The sequence below is a fragment of the Cinclus cinclus genome, chromosome 2 (genome assembly GCF_963662255.1).
Source record: "Cinclus cinclus chromosome 2, bCinCin1.1, whole genome shotgun sequence".
Classification (NCBI taxonomy): Eukaryota; Metazoa; Chordata; class Aves; order Passeriformes; family Cinclidae; genus Cinclus; species Cinclus cinclus.
Window position 1 is genome coordinate 3,961,930 of NC_085047.1, and position 20,160 is coordinate 3,982,089.

The following is a 20,160-nucleotide window of genomic DNA, read 5'->3' on the forward strand; positions in this document are numbered from 1 at the left end:
AGAGTGTAGAGAAACCTGCCATGAAAAAATATTCTGTTCATAGGCTGAGAATGACTTTGAACAGGTGGTAAAGTGAGAGCAGTATTTCTAATTGCTTAGGTATGGTGGTCGCTAGCTCTAGTGAAAAAAGGAGGCTTTGCATCAGTCTGGATTTATGAACTTTGTGTGATAAATTTGTGTTCCATTTTAAATGCTATCCCCCTTTATAGTTGCTCTTTTAACCAGGGATGTAATAATATATTTAATTTTAACCTTAAAATGTTTCCTTTTAAATCTGATTTTCTCCATCTGACTCCTTATAATCTTCAATAATTCTTTTTGTAGGTAAAAAAACAAACCCCCTTGCATGAGGTAAAAGAATGCTTGGCCTGAAGCTATTCATAGATCCAAGAGTCTCAATTAAATGCATGCTAACTCTCTCAAGGATGTTGTTTACTCCAGAATAACTCCAGCATTAATGAAAATGAAACCTTGCTTCTTGCAGACAGCCGTCTGCCATGCAATCTGAAATGAGAAGTGAAGACAGCTTCAGCTGTCTTAGTTGTAGTGTGTCTGGTAAATTGCTGCGTTTTGAAAGACAGTGATTTAGACTTTTACACAGATCAGTTACTTACAGCAATTTAGAATTTTACTCTGATCAGTTACTGATGATATATTTGGGATTCTAGCTACAGTTACAGTGGTAAGTTGTTTTAATGGAAGCAAATCTGTGCAAAACCTGTTAGCTGCATCCGTTTTCCAACTCCTGCCTCATTCCTGATGTGCAAAGAATACTATTATCTCTTTTTATCAGTGCTCATTGTCTTCCTGAACTGCCACTTTTCAGTACCTCTCCTGACTGTGTAGCATTCTCCAGTCCCTGTTTTCCTTCAACTCCAGTTCTGCCTTCTGTTGTGAATTTTTTGGCTTTTCAGCATAACAGCTCTCTTACTCTCTGGTTTAAATTAAAAGGGAGTAGATTTAGATTGGATATAAAGGAGAGATTCCTTACTGTGAGGGTGATGAAAGACGGGCACAGATTGCCCAGAGGAGTTGTGGCTGCCCCATCCTTGGAAGTGTCCAAGGCCAGGTTCGTTGGGGTTTGTAGCAATCTGGGTAGTGGAAGATGTCCCTGTCCATGTAGCTGGACTAGATAATCTGTAGAGGACCCCTCTGACCTGAACTATTCTGTAATTCTGTGGTATGCTGGATAGCCTTCCCAGAAAAACTGAGCATTTTCATTGTTGTAGTCTTCTGATAGGAGATTTGTTTTTTACTTATTGCTTATTCTTCCCTTAATAGAGTAATTCATCTCCACAGCCATGGTGCTGTTTGTCCCCTTCCCATGTTTTCTGTGCTCAGACATTTCAGGCAGAATAGCAAAAAGCGGGGGAAAGTTTTGAAGAAAAATGTCATAAAGCACATTTTAATTCAAACATTTCCTTTGTGGTAATCATGGAAATATAAAGGTTCCTGTCTTCTTCACCGGCAGTGTGCATGTATTATTATATAATCTATATTTGGCATTGCCTGCAGAGTCCCTGGGCAGTGCTCCAGCCATCCTCAGTGACATTGCTCTTGCATCACTGGGTTGTGTAACACACACTTAAGTCTCAAGTAGCCCTTTGAAGCGGTGCTTTGAGACAAGCCCCAGAGAGCTGTTGCCTTTCCAGCACTTGACTACTGATGCAATACTCTACCTGTCTAAATCACCTCTTGCACTACAGAAAATCTGAAAAAAAAACTTAAAAAAAAATGGAAAAGCAGTCTCTTTGCTTTCACTTCTTGATGTAAAATCAGAAAAATTAGTTTATTTATCCAATTAGATTATTTCACAGTACTAAAGGAAAACATGGGGTGACTATATACTGTGGAATGTAAGCCCAGTTACTCAACAGTTTACTACATGAATGATGGAATTCTCAGATCTATTTAATGCTCTCCAGTTATCTTTGAAATTTAAATCTCCATGAATGTGCATTAAAAGTATATCATTCAAAGCTCAAAGTCTCTGCATAATAGAGGTGAGTACTCCATGCTGACCAATATTTTGAAGTAATTTGATCTTTGGTTAGATAGTCAAACTTATTTCCTGTCAAGTAAGTGACAAGATGCTGTGTATTTATTTATAATGTTAAAAGTATTGCAAAGCTGATTAATTGATAAAAACAGTTGAGCCTTCGTGTTGATGTTCCCCTGTATATAACAAGACCAAGATTTTTCAAAGCCACTGATTATTAGTATGTACTTTAGCTTGACAGCCTGACCTAGCACCTGTAAAATGTTCATGCTGTGAAAACTTGGTGCTTGACACCATAAATTATAAATGAAGAACTAGTGGAAGAAGTGACAGACTGATGAAGTGAAACAGAGAATTACAAAGCTCAAAAAACATTAAACTGACTGGCTGTGTGGATATTTAATCAAAGGAGATAAGAAACATTTTAACATCATGAATATGAACCTAGGAGATACCTCTGGGAATATTTGTCATGAGTGTAGCAACTCTGCTTTCTAAGAAGTTGCATTTATTTCAGTATATTTTTGAGGTTCTGCATTAAAATAAAAGAAAACATGTAATATAGACAAATAGTAATCTCATTTTCTGAGTTGCCTTTGTGTTCCATCCTAGAAGGTTGTTTTTTTTTTTTTTCATAGGATTTCTGCTAAACTCCTCTTTGTACATCATGGTCACTTTCAAACTACAGTAGTAAGGCCAAGTGTATTAAATATTTCACTTCCCAGGCAGATAACTTATCAAACAAAAGAGATACCACTTCAAGAAGCAAAGCAGAAAAGCTGCTCAATTTGTTTGAGAGCATTTTACACACTTGGAAGTCATGGCTGCTTCTGCTTTGATATGCCCTCAGCTTGTGGCTCTACCGATGACTTTCCTTATCTACTGACAGCTAAAGTCATTACTAACCACATTACCTCTAACCAGCAGGAGAAAACCCAAATGTAGCCTTAATAGTCCTCCTTGATCCTTTGTACGTGACTTACCTTCTTGTGTGTCATTGTTGGTACACTGCAAGTAAAAGGCAGCCACTTGCTCAATCCCTCAAACCTCCCAGGTGGAATGGGGAGGAGCATCAAAAAAATGTAAAAACCTTGTTAGTTGAGGTAAACAGTTTAATAATTGAAACAAAGTGAAACGTGATATAATAATAATAGTAATAATAGTAATAATAGTGATGATGAAGAAGAACAACAGTTAGAAGTAAAAAAAGATATAAAACCTAAGAAAAGCAAGAGGTGCACAATTCCGTTCCTTATCTCTCACTGTCCGATGCTCAGCCCATTCCTGGGCACTGAGCAGCCCCTCCCAGCCACCACCCTTCAGGTAACACACTGAGCATGATGTTCTGGGGTATGGAATATCCCTTTGGCCAGTTTGGATCACTTGTCCTAGCTGTGCTCCCTCCCAGCTTTTTGTGCACTGGCAGAGCATGAGACTCAAAAATCACCTGTTGGGGTGAGCGTTACCCAGCAGCATCCCAAAACATTGATGTGTTGCCTTTATTATTCCCACACTAAATCCAAAACACAGAGCTGCACCAGCTGCTAAGAATAAAATCTCCTCTATCCCAGCCCAAACCAGGAGACTGGGCCATTAGGGAGATCCAAGAGCATGTCTTTTTATTTTAGTATGAAGTACTAACTTCATCCTGTTTGTGTGGCAATGCCATAGGTCTGGAGTGGATAATTATAAATGTCCTGTCACTTCTCGAGGCCCATTTGTATATCTTGTGGATGAATTCTGAGTGGTAGATCAGAGTACAGCTGTGCAACAGATGGGAATTGAGCAGCTGTGCTTTTCCACCCTCTGCACCACTTCATAGACAAGTTTAACTTTGTTGTTGGCTGGGAAAAGCAGGCGAGTCAGAATCTGCCGTTTCTGGGCTGGATGTTTGCTTTGCTTTCTGCATTGTAGCTTTTCTGCCTGCAAAATAAGGATGACCCCATTTCATTTTTTATGATATAAAAATGTAGACTGTGTGTAGGTAAAGTCTGATTTAGCTGCCTGGAGCTGAAAAGTTAGGCTGAATTACAGAAAGAACAGAAGATGGTGAGAGAGTGGTGAGGAGTCTTTGGCTTCAATGGGTGGGGTCTGTGCCCTGCAGAAGAGCCCTCCTTTGTGTTTCATGTCTGAACTTCCATGACACTTCCTATGTCAGGTTTGCCTGTATGTCAGAGTACCAGACTCCCACTTCTTGCTCTCAGCCTGTCTGAAGCAGCTCTGCAGCTCTGAACACACGCACCTCGAGGGCTCTACCAAGAATCCTGGACTGGTCCCTTGTCTTAGCTCTTGGGCCAGAGATTGTCAAACAGCTCTTCATGGGGCTGTGCTGCCAGTCAAGCACAAACTTCAGTTGCTTCAGCCTTTGTTCTTCTCCTAAGATTTGTCTGTTCTGTTCCTTAGAGTCACCAAACTGCTAATTTTTCATTATGGTTATTAAGTGACTATTTGAGTAAGCAGTGGCCATCTGCCCTTCCAGTTCCTATTTGTGACGTTATCAGCTGTTCTCTTCAGAGCTTCTTTCTTTAAAGGGATTGCTGTGGAACACTCCACAATCCATGCTTCTCACTCCACTTAAAAAGAGACAGATTATGAAGTCAAAAGGTATTTCTGTATCAGCCTTCCCAGGTATGCATTGGGAAAAGGCAACAAACTTTTGCAATGCCATTTCCTTCTTTACCATTAGAGAGGCTGCATCTTTGGACCAGGACAGGGCAAGGAAGAAAGGGTGCCTAGGGTAGGTTTGATTATGCCCATGAACTCCAGTGGGAAGTTTCTAACCCCCTTGAAAGAGGAACTCCCAAAAAGTATGGTGTCTAGGAGCAATAGCCATGGAGTTACTAACTTCATAATTTGTTTGGCTGACAGTTATGTATAGCTATTGTTATAATTTTCCAAGACCTTTTGTATGTTGGGCTTTTTTTTTCACTTATGGATGTTGTGACATTAACTTTTTTGTTCATTTTATCACCACTCAATACAAGTATTAAAATAAAAGACATAAAAGAAACTGCTTGTAAGAATGCAGAGTAAAAAAGGTTAACAGCAAAGTGGAGAATATTAAATATAGCATTAGTCCCAAACTGAGAGAATTGGCTTCAACACACAAGTCATTTACCAGTGCAAGGAAACATAAATCTGTTTGTCTGAATTTCAGTTGTTCCTAATTTCCCTAATGAAGATATACTTAGGTTAATAAACAGGGCTGACAAAACTGTCAGGCATTCATGTTAATTTAAGAAATGCTGCCCAGTAATCTACTGTTGACATTAACATGATGGTGAATTGAATATCAATTAGTATTTTCAAGGCAGATTGAAAACTATTAAATAGAGCAACTGGGCTCCTATCATAATTTTGTGACTCCTGTTTTTATCAGGGTTAGCTCTTAATCTTGTTGTCTTACACACGTGAAACCAAAAGCACAGAAAAATGATACAGCTCTGGTGCTGTTTTCTGGAGCTGTGAACAGCAATCATTTATCTCACTTCATTTTAACATCAATCTCTGCTGTAAAGGAGTATCTTAAAGCTGAGTCAACGGCAAGAGCACATTGTTTCCCTGGCACATAAACCCCTTTTCCCCCATCTCATTCTTTGTGAGGAACACATTAAAGTAGAGCAATCTGCCTCTGCCTGCCAGGACTTCCTGAGTTCTGTGTTCACTGCCTGTCCTGCGGGGCTGACATTGCAGTGCTCAGCCCCTCTGGTGCATTGCTAACGTGGGAGTTTGTCCCTCCTGGCTGAGCGATGGATTTCACAATCTCCTGCTTTGCTTTCCCATCTGAAAGTGCACTGATCAACAAAATCACTTTGAAATCCCTTTGACGCTGCTCTTGGGGGAAAAGCTCTGTTACAGGCTAGGAGAGGTAGGGCGTTACCTACTCATTTGCCATTCCACAATTACCTGAGGAAAACTTGGGGCCTCATCTTTTTCTGACGTAAGCCCATTTATTGTGGATGTGAGAATGCTTTCTTTTTACCTCGGTAGTTTTATTTTTGCTTGTGCTGATGAGTAAGACTCACATGGGAGAAGCAAGTGCCTATATGAGACATCAAAATACAAAATGTTTACAGCTGTCTTAGAGCAAAATAACCTGCTGGGTGGCAGAATAAGTAGTTAAGATCCAGCCATGTACAATTTAGAATTGTAACTGTTATCCTAGAAAGATTTCAGTGCAAAAATGGTCACATGTTTCTGCACTGACAGATTTTTTTCTATGCGTTTGGTGCCACTGAATGTATCAAGTGGATTCCCAAGGCTTCATTTGATATCCGTGAAATAAAACTTGGAATCCACCTCACTGGGGAAGAGTGAATCTTTTATTGACTGTTACTATGTGCTGTTAACTGATAAATTGTGTAATTTCTCCCCCCACTTTGATATCTTTCCCAGAGTTATAGACAGGGATTAAAGTAATGGAAAGAAAAAGAAGACAAAATTTTGCTGTTATTTCTTTTGGGTGCAAGGATTTGTGTTTATTGAAAATAACTCTGTCTTAAGTATTTATACATTGTAAATTACAGTAATTGATTAGCAGATATTTTGATAGGTGTTTAAAGTATTGCAGTTGCTTATTTTACAGTGAAATGGCATTGTTAAGGGAGGAAAAATGCTTGTTAAAATATGTTTTTAGTTGGAAACTTTAAACCCTGAAGTTAACGTAGATTTTGCCAATTTTTAAAAATTCTGCTTTTAAATCCTACTTTCAGAAAGACAGGTGTAACTGATGTAACTGAGGGATCTGGAATGGTTGCCAATGCTTATAATGATATAACATGAGAATAAAGGGGTTTGTGTTGATTTTTAAAGTGAGAATGGAAGATAGTGTGAAAAAAGGACTTAGTAAAACTGAAACACTGGGTATGAAAATGTTGGTTTCCATTCCAGAGAGACATGAGCAGTAGGGTTACAGCAGCCTTCTCCTTCTCCCCTGAGAACATGCATCTTCACATATGGAAAGGATCATTAAATTGGCTCTGTAATATGATAAATTTTAATTCCATTTAAAAAATGATCTTGCTAAGAAATAGGTAAGAATGTGTTCTAGGAAAAAAGGTTGCATGTAAAAGGTGGGTGATCTTTTCTTTTCTTTTCTTTTCTTTTCTTTTCTTTTCTTTTCTTTTCTTTTCTTTTCTTTTCTTTTTTCTTTTCTTTTTTCTTTTCTCCTCTCCTCTCCTCTCCTCTCCTCTCCTCTCCTCTCCTCTCCTCTCCTCTCCTCTCCTCTCCTCTCCTCTCCTCTCCTCTCCTCTCCTCTCCTCTCCTCTCCTCTCCTCTCCTCTCCTCTCCTCTCCTCTCCTCTCCTCTCCTCTCCTCTCCTCTCCTCTCCTCTCCTCTCCTCTCCTCTTCTCTTTTTCAAAAGAACCATTGTTTGTTTTAATCTTGTTTTCTCAGAGCCACAGAATCTCCAATTATATCTGTCAAGGAAGTCATAGGAAACAGTAAGACTGAAACATATAAATGAATCAAACAAGAAAGAGGGGAAATTATCCCTTAAGCATCTATATGTAATGTATGGAAAGAGAAGTGGTGCTGTGAGGGAATTGGGTTTTGAAGATTCTCACTGGAGACCTCGTGTAATGGAGTAAAACAGTGCCAAGATAAAGACAGGCATTTATCCAACATAACCCCATCTAATAACATTACAAACTTCATAGCACTGACAAGGGAAATGTTTCATGAATAGAATGTTTGGTTTAGTCCATGAAAAATTATTATGGCCAGTTCTCATTCATCAGAACAGAATTTTAGAAGTGTTTGTGTGAGTATGCAAATATGAGAATAAGAAATGTGAAAGGGGAAATTCCTTTTAAAAGTTCTTGATTCATTAATCATTGATAAGTAAAGGCCAGCTTTGGATAACAGCTCAGTCTGCATTGCAGGTAACATGAAAGCAGAAACTAGAAATAGAAACATTTCTCATAATTAATAGAAAAGAGAGGATACGTGTGGAAATTAGCATGTTAGAAAATAGGTAGTGTAGAAAACTGAAAATAAAAAGTAAGTGTGATAGGTAAAAGCCCACATTTCACAACACTCAGGGTAATGGGAATTTCTCTATTGCATTATGAATAAAAATGTTTGAGTGAATGGTATTGAACTATTTGTAGAAAGAGGCAGAAAATAATGTGTTTGAAATTGGGAAAATTAGAAATTTGTGATTTCTTCATATGACACAAAGAATATGAAGTACTCTCCATCTGGTGTAAATAGTTCTCTTCCAAGAGTCCTGAAAGAATTGGCTGAGGACACCTCTGGGCTATTGGTGGTAAATTTAATGAGTCTGGGGACTCAGGGAATTCAGGAATACTGGAAAAGCAAGTGTTAGAGTTGTGGTTTGAAAAGAAAAAGGAAGCACTATTAACCAGGTAACTAGATTTTTATAAAACTCACATTTGGAGAAGTCATTTATCTCCCCCACTCTGCCCTGAGGCAGCCCAAGATTATGCAGAAGCCGGGCCTGACTGTGTTCAAGGTGTCTTAAAAGCCTCCTGGAGTGGAGATTCCCCAGCTTCCCAATTAGTCACAGCTCTCCCTCTTCTTTACAACTGTAGGGGAGCAAGGATTTTCTTGGAGTCTGACATAAAACTCTTGGAAATGTTGAGGAGAGTGGAAGGATTACTCTCTCTATTTTGCTGGCTTTAATCCCGCTTATCTCAGGCAAACAGCATTGTCAATACTTTGTTTACTCTCTGATTTGCTGTGACTCCTGTACACTTCCCTGGCACAACTGCTATCTAGACAGGTGCTCCTCATACTTTATTATTGCATCTCATTAATCTTGCCTAAACCAGAGAGCTGTTGCATGCAAAATAATGAAAATTATGGGAAAGGATTCAATTGATACGTGTATAATGAATGCCAGTTTATTTGGTTTATGGAAAACAGGCCTGGTCATAAAACCAAGCATTTAAATAATTTTCCCCAGTTGATTGCACGTTAATTGCCAGGGTAACTGGGATATTGCATATCCCCTTCTTCTTTGTGTCTTCCTCAGGCAGGCAAACCACAGCAGTAATACGTTAAGATTTTTTTATATTATAGCAAAATATGACAGTCTTCTGACAGTAAAAAGCTCAATTTGTTTTTTACTAAATGGGTTTTAAAAAAACCTGAGGTCTAAGAAACCTTGAAGTGCCTTTACTGTTAAATCACAGAATTTGAGATATTTGTTACATACCATTCAATATTCTAACATATTTCATTAATAACATGAAAATAAATACAAACTCAGTACCTGACAAAATAGCAATAAGTAAAGACGGAGGATGTGCAGGAGCCTTTATCTCTTAGTAAAGGTCAGCCCTTGCAAATGGAACTTGTTTTAGTATAAACAAATGTGTCTTTGTACATTTAAGAGCAAAAACTTAACCCAAACTTGTAGATCTTATAGAGTACTAACAGCCTCTGAGTGCAATGCTGCAGCAAAGAATAGGCTAATGTGACCTTGGATATATAAAGATTTAAAAATAGCCAGGAATCTTAATATATATTGTTAAAAGGAATAATTTCAGAATATTGCACGTGATCCTCTTTTTAAAAATGAAAAAAAAAACATAAAACCAGAAAGAAGGTACAGACACTTCAGAAGAGAGCAGCAACTCTCTTGAGGGCTGGAAGTGAGAGACTTCAAAAGCTCTGTGTGTTTGCCTTAGAAATATAAACTTTGCAGTCAATAATAAAGTTCTCAGGGAGAAGAAATGGTGCCAGTTTTTCCCATTTCTGGGGGTCAGCTGTAATGCCTCCCTACCTTGCTGGAAGATGCTGAAACTTTCAGGGTTTTTTTGGGTATCCTCTTATCATTACAGATAAGATCTTCCTGAGTTATTAGTGCTGTCTTCAGAGATTAATGTCTGCGTATGGCTCTGCTTTCCTTGCAAATCTTAGGCTTACCTACTCTAGAGGTAACAGTGAAATGTCTAAAATGAGCAGACCGAAGTGGGTGATCCGATATCAAACCGTGATTCCAAGAAATTGGCCATAATTCGGTATTAATTGTGCTAGTTTACACATACCCTGTCTGGAGATGTGTGAAAAAAGAAGAGAATAAACCAAAGGAAGGCTTTTTTCCTTAGTTGTACAGACACAGTTGCAGAGTTCATCTTTAGCAGAGTATTTTGGAATGAAAATTCAAATTCCACCCTGTCAATCCTTGGAACTCTGCTCATAATTTTAGGTAAAACAGTTTCCTTGGGACCAGGTAAAACCTCTGAAAAGATTAATTCTGGTTGTAAAGTCTAATAAGAGCAGTGTAAGATAATGTCCAGAAGAAAGGAAACTGAAGCTCAATATGACATAATGAGTAATAATAATACAATATATATTAAAATATGTGCTGGAAAACAAAGCTGAACACTTCTAAGAATGAAATGTGCAGGTAATTAAACAATAGGCTGACTGGTGTATGCTTAAGTCTGTATTATATTGTTGTATAGTGTTAGTATCCCCAGTTCAGTTATTTAAGAAAGAACATGCAAGTGCTAAATCTGAGTTCTTTTTATCCAAAGATTTTTTTTAAAAGGGTCTTTGAACTAATTTTGAATCATGACATGACTTCGCAATGGCAGACCTAAACTCTTGTTCACGGTGCAGGTTTTGGAGGAATCACCTCAGAAAAGTACCTACTAAAAGTGGAGGTTGGATGTCACAAATGCCAATAACATTGCTGAGTCTCAACCAGTGTACTTGTAGCTTTTCCCATAAAATATTCACTGCAGTAGTTCCAGACATGCTTCTGTTTATGCTGGCAGCTAATGGCTTGTCCATAATGGACACTTCTCTCTTTTTTTTTTTTTTTTTTTTTAAAGGAGGATAGAGCTTTTTGTGGCATACAAAGGAGCATAAATAAGTAAATGTAGGGACAAGGGTCAATAAATATGACTTCATTATCCCATTAGCATTTTAGGGAATTTTCTCATTATAAGCATCATAGAGTAGTGCCCACTATCTTTTTTAAGTCTCTGCATGTGAATTTCCAGTTCTTTTGAAACTTCTTTCCCTGTCCTGCAGGCAGAGGGGAAGCCTCCACTCCTGTGTGTAGTTCAGATGTTTACATGCTGGCATTCGCCTTGGCCTGGAGCTCTTTGGCAGAGGGAATTTTCTGCCCTAAGAGCTGTGAGCTCCTTGGCAGTGCAGATTTGTCTGCCATCAGGTCCGTGCTGCTGGAGATAGGTTGCTGCTTAATCACCTCCTTTAGGTAGCTTGGTTGTCTCTGTCCCACACTGAGGTCTAGCACGTAGAAATCTCCAAACCTCTGAAGTGTGTGAGGATCTTATTGCTTTATCCGTGTCCTGATGTGTATAGCAGACCCTGTTGAATCCACAGCTTCACTGGAGTTTGTGTTTCTTTGGCATAAGCATAAGGTTTACTCGATCCTTCAGTATCTGCACATTTTTGATTGATAATTATTTTATGTCTTGTAATACAAGTGCTGTTGGAAAGATAGTATTTTCATTTTTATGATTTTCATTTCTGACCCTGAAGGTGATACCATCCTAGTTCTAGTTAGTAGTTATTTGGTCAAAAGCCTTGGTATGTCAAATATATTAAAAAAATGTATTTTAACAAAACTCAATTACTCATTGGGAATCATTTGGTAAATGTATACAAGGAATATTATTAGATCATGGCTCAACTAAATCTAAACATAATATACTTTCAGTGATGAATTTTTGATTTTTTAATGTATAGCTTTGAGCATTCAAGTAGTACTTGATTAATTCAGGCAAGGAATTAATTAATTCAGGCTCAACTGAAGAAATGAATTCATTTTCCTTTCTGTATTTTGGCTCTCGTTTCACAGAAGTATTAATTTTGAATACCTGGATGATATTTATTAAATTGCAGTCTTGCTACCACAAAAATTGTAAAACTGAAACTTCAAACCCTAATGCTGCTTGTAGAAAAATTCATTTTGGCCTGCAGATCTAAAGGAATAGCACTTGACAAAGAGCAAGATATAACTTGAAACTCAGCTGGAAACAAAGTACATGTCAAACAGTTCATGTTTTCTGGGTGGAGGGAGGATGGGAGGAGAGATGGAAAGAAGAAAACAAATGGCTGAGATGAACTGAAATATTCTCAGAAACCTGCTGAGCAGTTGGTCCTCTCTATGAAAAAGAAATACATAAACCCAGTTTGTTTGAGTTTTGTTGGTTTTTTTTGTTTGTTTGTTTGTTTTTTGGTTTTTTTTTTTTTTTTTGGAGGGAACAAATCCCCAGTAGATTGTAACTTAGAAGTTTTACACAGGAAACTTCTGCATCAAGTGTCAAATGAGAAGATGCTTTTTTTGACTCTTCCACAAGAGCATGGTATCCTGACACAAATAGAAAATACTATGACAGCTGTAAATCACAGCTTTTTAAGCAAGTGGAAGACAGCAATGGTCTCAATGAGGATAGCAATCCTTTTTTAAAAGTTAAATAGTGATTGTAAAAAATTATTAATTTATACTCACATTATTCACAAAGTTTCATGCAGTGGTGAAGAAGGGGAGAGCAGAATACTCCCCTTTGTTGAATATATTTTAAAGAGTCATCATTTTTTTCATGTAAACCATTAAGCTTTTATGTGGTTTATGTAGAGCGTTTTACTTGCCTGTAAGTCTGTTGACGAGACAGCAAGCTTCAGTTTCAGATTAAAAGTCACCACCCCTTCAAAGGTAGAGGAGCTCTGAGGGTCACTGGTACAAAAGAGAAGCGAAGATGCTGGGTCAGGTTTTCTCTAATCAGCTTGCCAAGTTCAGTGTCCATGCCAAGGTGCCTTTTCCATAAGGCAGAAGGACATGACCAGGCTTCCACTGCTGCTGTACTGCTTTACAGAAACATGTTACAGATAGCTGTACATTGATTATTTGGACAGACAAGAGGTGGAAGATAGCATATGGCAATATAAACCCCACAAAAGTTTGGATAGTGGGGTCATGTTTCAAATTAATTGTGTCATTATTTTCTCTTCGTCATGTAACCATGCAAAGAAGAATTGGAATTAGTGGGATTTTGGGAGGAACTCAGCAGTCAAAACACACCAACTCTGTAATTAAAATTAACTGCCCTGTATAATACTTAATTTCGTGTTAAAATCCTGATATAGATTTCTGAAGTTAGAGGGTTGGATGAAACAATTCCATTAGAGGGCAGTAGTACCTATGGGTAAAATGTCTCATGCTATGATGTATTTTGTTTAGCATCAGTGAATGGAAGTGAAAAGCGAAGTTAATATAACTGAACATTGAAATAACACAGAAACATTTTGTAATATAAAATAATGTACATCCTATCATATATCCAAAACCCCAAAAAGAATATGACAGAAGTGATGCAAAATATATGCAGCAGATTAGCACGGTTGATACTCCATCCAGGAGGGAAGTTGAACTTGCTTGTCTTTCCATGTTCTCAGTTTGTAAACTGTATAATTTTATTTCTGGGAAGTTGATGTGTTTCATTTAAAAAATCTTACTTTTGAAACTGCATTTTATTAGCTTTAATGCTGCAGACTTTCCAGATTTCTAGGCAAGGGATTGCAGGAATGTGCATGTTTGATCAGGCATTGTTTAATGGTTAAATATCAGTAGTGTACTGTGATTTGGGAATGTTTTCTGCAAAAGATTTTGGGTTTTTTATGAGTTTTGAGACATTTTTTAGGTAAGAAATGTAAGCCATGGAAGCCCAAATGAACCTGGCTAATCTAGAAAGTTCAGTCCTTCCTGTTTTAATACTTTGCTGTGTCTAATCACAAACACCATTTCTTTTTCCATTTTCAGTTGTGTTACTTGATACTACAACTGCCCTCGGAGAACTAGGATGGAAAACATTTCCCTTAAATGGGGTAAGTCTCTCACCATTTTGGTTTTTTTGGTCTGGATTTTGGCATTCTGACACTGTGGAAGTTAATGGCTCTGGTACTTTGCAATATAGACTTGTCTGAAAGATTTTAGTTGTTCTTGGGACTGGAGCTGCCTATGTAATGAGTAGGAATTACAGATGCAAGAATTACATGAGTACACATTATTATGTTCTTGTCTTGCTTTTCTGAATACTAAGTATCTATCTTACTTTAAATCCAATTCTAACTATTACACATCATAAAGTTTCATATTTAAAAATTCCTATGCTGGAGGAATGTGTTATGACTACTTTTTTATGAAATAAAAGAAAAAATAATTTTCTGTTTTGCAAATTGGAACAAAAATTTTATGGTTTAAGTGAGAACAAGTATGGAGTTTAGCCTATGATAATATGGTATCGGATTACCTAAATCAGAAAAATGAAAACATTAATAGTGTCCGTTATCCCTGGGGACAGTGAGCATGGGGTAGAGCAGCTTTTTTAGGCTGTAAAGTTCAACCATCAGTGCTTTGCCAGTGGCTACACTTTCAGAATATGTTCTTTTTCTTTCTACCCAGCAAAGGAATGTCACAGAGTATCAGGGGCACTTGGGAGTTTCACTTTTAAAGTAAGATGATCTGTTCTGGAACATTTAACATGTTTTGTATCAACTTGTATTTTTGATGTCACTGTACATAGTGCTTATCAGTTATTTTTATACTGGTTTGAATTATCTCTTGATTCTTGTGTATGAGGCATATAATTACTTGCTTCTCTGAAATGAGCTCAGAAAATACTGAGAGAAACATCTTGTTCCATTTTCAGTCATTTTATTTGCCATGTTCTGTTCCAGAAGGAAGTAGAGACTGTCTACCCTCAGCACCTTGATAATCCATTTTTATAAAATGCCTTCTGTGTCTTTGCCTTCAGGAATTTCAAGCAATATGACATTTCATAATCTCAGCCTGTTTTCAACGTTATGGATTACTCTTTTTCTTTGTATTCCTAGGCATAATTTCCATCTCTCACAGATAGTTCTGTGTTTTACATTTTGTATGCACTCTTGTGCAATCTGAGTTATAATTCTGAAAGTTTTATTTCCTTTAAAAATCCCAGACAAAGTAGATACTGTCGTACACCACAATGAGAAATGAATCAAGGAATTTTTGCTCTAGCAAAAAGTTAGGACTCTCATGTACCATGATGAGAAAATCCAATGAGGAATGTTTTGCTTGAGCATTGGGGTGTGCTCCATTTAAGTGCACGGTGCATTTGGAAAGCATACAAGATATAATTGCAGTTATTGTGTAAATTCTTAAAAGCTGTAGGTACTCCAAAATAGCCACAGCATACAAGCACAAAAGCATGTGCACTCCGAGTTAATTTAGAACACAGCTATTATAACTTGTATTTCTTCATGTTCATCATTCATACCCTAAACAATAGCTTTGCAGGGTTTTGGGTGTCTCAGGACCTCTGCTGTATATTAAGAACTGGCAGCATGTACTGGAATACATAAAGGAGTTTACATTTCAGTAAGGACCTGGGATTCAATTATTAAAATATTTCCCAAAAAATGTACCAAGTAGTTTGGGAGAAAAAGGAGCTGGAGTAAATATGAGGGAGAAAAGTGGTTTGTAGCATAAAATCATAGAATCTTTTACATTGGAAAAGTCCTTTCAGGTCACTGAGTCCAGCTGTTTATCTGACACCACCGAGTTCACCATGTCCCCAGTGCCACAATTCACACACTCTTTGAACACTTCCAGGGATGGTGATTTATGTCCACTGTGCTGCCTTATTTGAGTTTCTCTTGTATCCTAATATAATCCAGAATATGGCACAATCATTGGTGTGATTGAGACTATCAAGGCAGAGATAAGAATCTGTTTTGTCCCATGATGGGCACATTAGAATTTTCTTGTTTCCTGAAGGAGAGTGAGATTTTGAATTGTTGGTGTTTTTTGAAAGAAATTTTTGTTCAGATACTATTGAAATCTAATGTGTTACTTTAATCAAACCTTTTTTAAAGTGTTTCTGTAGCGCTTATGTGTGTAAGAAAAATGTCATTGACACATGATTACTGCTCTTCTGAACATTTTTGATGCTAGGAGGATGGGATGATGGGTTTTCTTGAGCCTGTGACATTAGCAGAAGTCATTAATTTACTGGCATACTCAGTCACAAGGAATGTTTTCATTAAATTAAAGAGCAACTGAAATAATAATGCTTGGGATTTGGGTAATACTGACTATACCTCAGAGATTTTAAACAGGCCATGTTGAGGTGGGATAAAAAAAATCAGGAGGTTCTTCTGAACTTGCAGAACCTTACCCTTTGCCTCTCAGACTTTTTATTTATAGTAGATTCATGATATGACATTTGTAAGCTTTCAGCAATTTTGGTTGTCATTGAGCTGCAAAGATAACTGTGTTATTCACGTCTTGGGAATACAATATGTGATTTTGTTTTTAAATTTTCTTCCAAGTTATTTGTGCATCCTTCCTGAAGCATGAGAATGCAATGTTTTTTTCTTACAAATGTGTTTTATTTGTGTGTCAGATTTTTTTTCCTTGCATTTTGAACAGGTAATAAATTTAGTGCTTAGAGCTACGAAAATGCAGCATAAAACATTTAATACCTCTGAGGTCAATAGCATCAACTTTTGTTGATTGAGTTCCAGTTTAGCTTCTCAGTGATGGCTGTCTAAAATTTCTACCTTAATAATGGACACATCTGATACTTCCTCTGTTCTTTGGGCTATAGTTCAAAATGATGGATTGATTTATGAAAAAGCATGCCCTATGAAAGGAGATCTTTACTCATCAAGCTGTTGCTCCATAACCTTGAAAATACAGAACAGAGGTTTGAGGGTTTTTTGATTGGTATAAAAAAAGAGAAGACACCAGTTCATGTGTTTCAGAAGAGGATGCAAATGGGAGCTAGAGGGCAGTCTCAGGTGCACAAGCAAAATGCAGCGTTCTAACCATCGTCAGTTTGCTGACCTTGAGGACACAGTTAGGAACTAGGAAAGAAATTTAAAAACCTGGAAGTCTAACTGAAATGCAGTGTTCACAACCTTCATTTGCACATTAGCAGTAATACTAATACAATAACATACCTTGTTCAACTGCAGTTGGTGGAATTTTTCCTTCTGTCTTCAATGTAACTTTAAAAAAAAAAAATATTTATTTGCCATTGCATTAATCATTGCAACACAATTTTGTGACCAAAGTTTTCTCAGAAGCTGTGGTTTGGGGACTGCTGCCATGGGGGCCTGTCCAGACCTGATAAATTTCTGCCATAGAATCATAAAATGACTTGGGTTGGAATGAAGCTCAAAGATTGTCCAGTTTCAAGTCCCTGCAGTGGGCACGATGCCACAGACCACCTTGCTCAAACCTCAAACCATCCAGTCTGTCCTTGAACAGGGATGGGGCAACCACAGCTTTTCTGGGCAACCTGTGCCAGGGCCTCACCACCTTCACAAAGAAAGAATTTCTTCCTAATATCCAACCTAAACCTCCTCTCTTTCAGTTCAGAGCCATTAGCCCTCATCATACTCCATACCCTTGTGAAAAGTCCCTCTCCAGCTCTCTTGTGGCCCCGTTTAGGCACTGGGAGATGCTGTAAAGTCCCCCCACAGCTTTCTCTTCTCCAGGCTGAACAAGCCCAACTTGTGCATAGCCACTCCAAAAATCAGTTTAAAAGGAGGGCAGGGTGACTCGAAGCACAAAGCTCTGAGACACTTACCTGTGGAAGAGACTTATAAAAGCAACCTTGACTTGTCATAGTAGATACAATGTATGGCCTCACCAGTAAAGAACCTACTAGAAGTCCTCTAAATTATTTGACAGCTCTGTGAGTGATAGAAGTACTTCAGTTTCCACAATTATTTGAACAGTTTCCTTACCAATTAGTGATTTTCCTATAGATTTATCCAGATAAATAATTTTGGTTTGAATATCTTCCTTCTATAGGGGACTTAATTTTTAGTTTTTTTAGTAACTGTCTCTAATCTGCAGTGTTACTGTTCTTCTTGTGTTACGAAGTTTTTGAGGCTAATCTTGTGAAAGGACTGATGTTTTTTCCCTACCAGACTGTTTATATTAGCCTCTCAGTTAAAATAATTGTTTTACAATATGTGCAGTAATCAACAATTCATTTTTTAGCTGCTTCTTAGCTAATTAGGAGGCATTTCTGTAGTTTATGGTAACAAGAGTTTTGAATGGCTTCGTACTGTTTTTCACAGATGGCACTGAGGATTTCCTGTGCCAGCCTGCAAACATTTCTTTCAATGCAGCTGCATCCAACTTCACCTTCATATTTTAACTTGTATCTCAGAAAGTGGCTGGGGGGGACTATGTCTTGGAACATTCTTCTACAATACTTAACATTTTTAACTTTTCTTAAGCAGACTTTCTTTGTACTGTATTTATAAATATAAGGAAATTTATATACTTAATATTTACATCCTAAACAAAACAACTGAATGTTCTCAGCATTGTTTTGGTCATCAAAAGGCAGCTGGAAAGAAATTAACTCTGTCCCAGACAGACACAGTAAGCATATTTAAAATTCAAGTTGTATGAGAGTTACCAGGATAAAACAACAATACCATAAAAAGACATCTATCTGAAAGTGTTTCACTTTTCTTCCAAAGAAATCATAGAATCATTTGGGTTGGAAATGATTTGGATCACTGAGTCTGACTGTCAATTAGCACTGCCAAGTCCACCACTAGGCCATGTCCATAAGTGCCACACTGACTTGTCTTCACACATCTCTAGGGTTGAGGACTCACCTGTGTGCCTGAACAGCCTGTTCCAATCCTTGGTAACCTTTCCCATGAAAAAAAAAAAAAATCCTAATATCCAATTTAAGCCTCCTCTGGTGCAACTTTAGGCCATTTCCTCTCATCCTTCCACTTGTTCCCTGGGAGAAGAGAGCGAGCTGTGCCTGGCTACACCCTTCCTTCAGGTGGTGGTAGAGAATGATCCTTCTCTCCAGGCTGAACCCCCCCCAGCTCCCTCAGTGGCTTCTCATAGCACTTCAGACCCTTCCCCAGCTCCATTCCCTTCTCTGGACACGTTCCGGCCCCTCAATATCCTTCTTGTCCTGAGGGGCCCAAAATTGGACACAGGATTCAAATTGTGACCTCACCAGTGCCGAGTACTGGGGGACAATCCCTGCCCTGCTCCTGCTGGCCACACTGTTCTTGCTCCGTTGGCCTCCTTGGCCACCTGGACACACTCTGAACAGCCTGTGGAACAGAGAACTGCAGCTGTGTTGGGGAGATGTTGCAGAAGTAGCAAGAAGCGAAGTTTTAATTAAGAACTGGGGATGTTTGCTGAGAAAGAAAAAAAAATTCCAAAAGTCTAAGTTCTTCTCCCTATTACAGCAGTTCAGCTGTGGTAAAGATACATAGTTACATCTGTGAAAGCTCACCAGCAGAATTTCAGAGGTGTTAAAGAGGCTGTGGTTTTAATAAGATCTTTAATAGAAGGTAGGGATTTAGCTGTCAGAACATTTAACAGGGTTGAAGGGAAGGGAAGGAAGCAAATCAGATTTTCACACAATGTGGGGAATTTACAGAGATGACATTAAGAAAAAATATTCGCAGTCACGTATTTGAGCTGTAATTTGGGCATAATCAGATATCATCCTCTGCAATGCCATATTCAGAATCCTTTTTGACAGTCAAGTCATTATTTGAGGAAAAAGGTTAAATCAAGGGGTAAGTTTTTTGAGATTAATTTCCATCTGCAGAGGTTAAATAATTAAGTATATCCATGATCCTGTTAAAATATCTACAAAAGCTTTCCTGGAGGAGTTGGAATTGCTCATATGAGACAACTTGCTTGTGAGAGTCCAGTTTGCATGCTTCTTTTAGGACCATCTCTTAGACCATAAAAGCTTTTCTTGAAAACTGAATGTCCCAGAAATTGTCAGTGTCTAGGTAGATTGGTGTATGTCTAAATTTTTGGTTTTGCCTGTGTTTCCTGATAAAATGGCAAAAATCTTAATTTTCTTGGAAAATCCTGGGGCCACAGAATTAGCTGTGGCTGTGCTGGGAATTTGAGAGTCTGCTGCATGGATGCAGGGTTATGGTATCATGGTACATCAGAAATAGGTAAATACACAAAATTTGCAATGCACTACAACGAAATAGTATTTGTCGTCCTCAGTTTTTTTGTACGTACACTTGCACAGTATCCTGATTATTTTTGTCTGGAACATCTAATTGCATATACCACAGAGGCTTGACTAAATACCATGAACATGACCATGTTCTTACTTGGATATTGCAGACACATTTTGGGCCTTCTGGTG

At 37.9% G+C, this 20,160-nt stretch overlaps 1 protein-coding gene across 1 annotated transcript in view; it reads left to right on the forward strand.

Moving 5' to 3' along the window:
• LOC134058192 (ephrin type-A receptor 6) overlaps positions 1-20,160 on the forward strand; it is a 363,450-nt gene that overhangs the window by 13,339 nt on the left and 329,951 nt on the right. Inside the window, exon 2 of the mRNA XM_062515303.1 lies at positions 13,764-13,828. Within this exon, the coding sequence (XP_062371287.1) occupies positions 13,764-13,828 (65 nt within the window). The remainder of the gene's footprint in view (positions 1-13,763; positions 13,829-20,160) is intronic.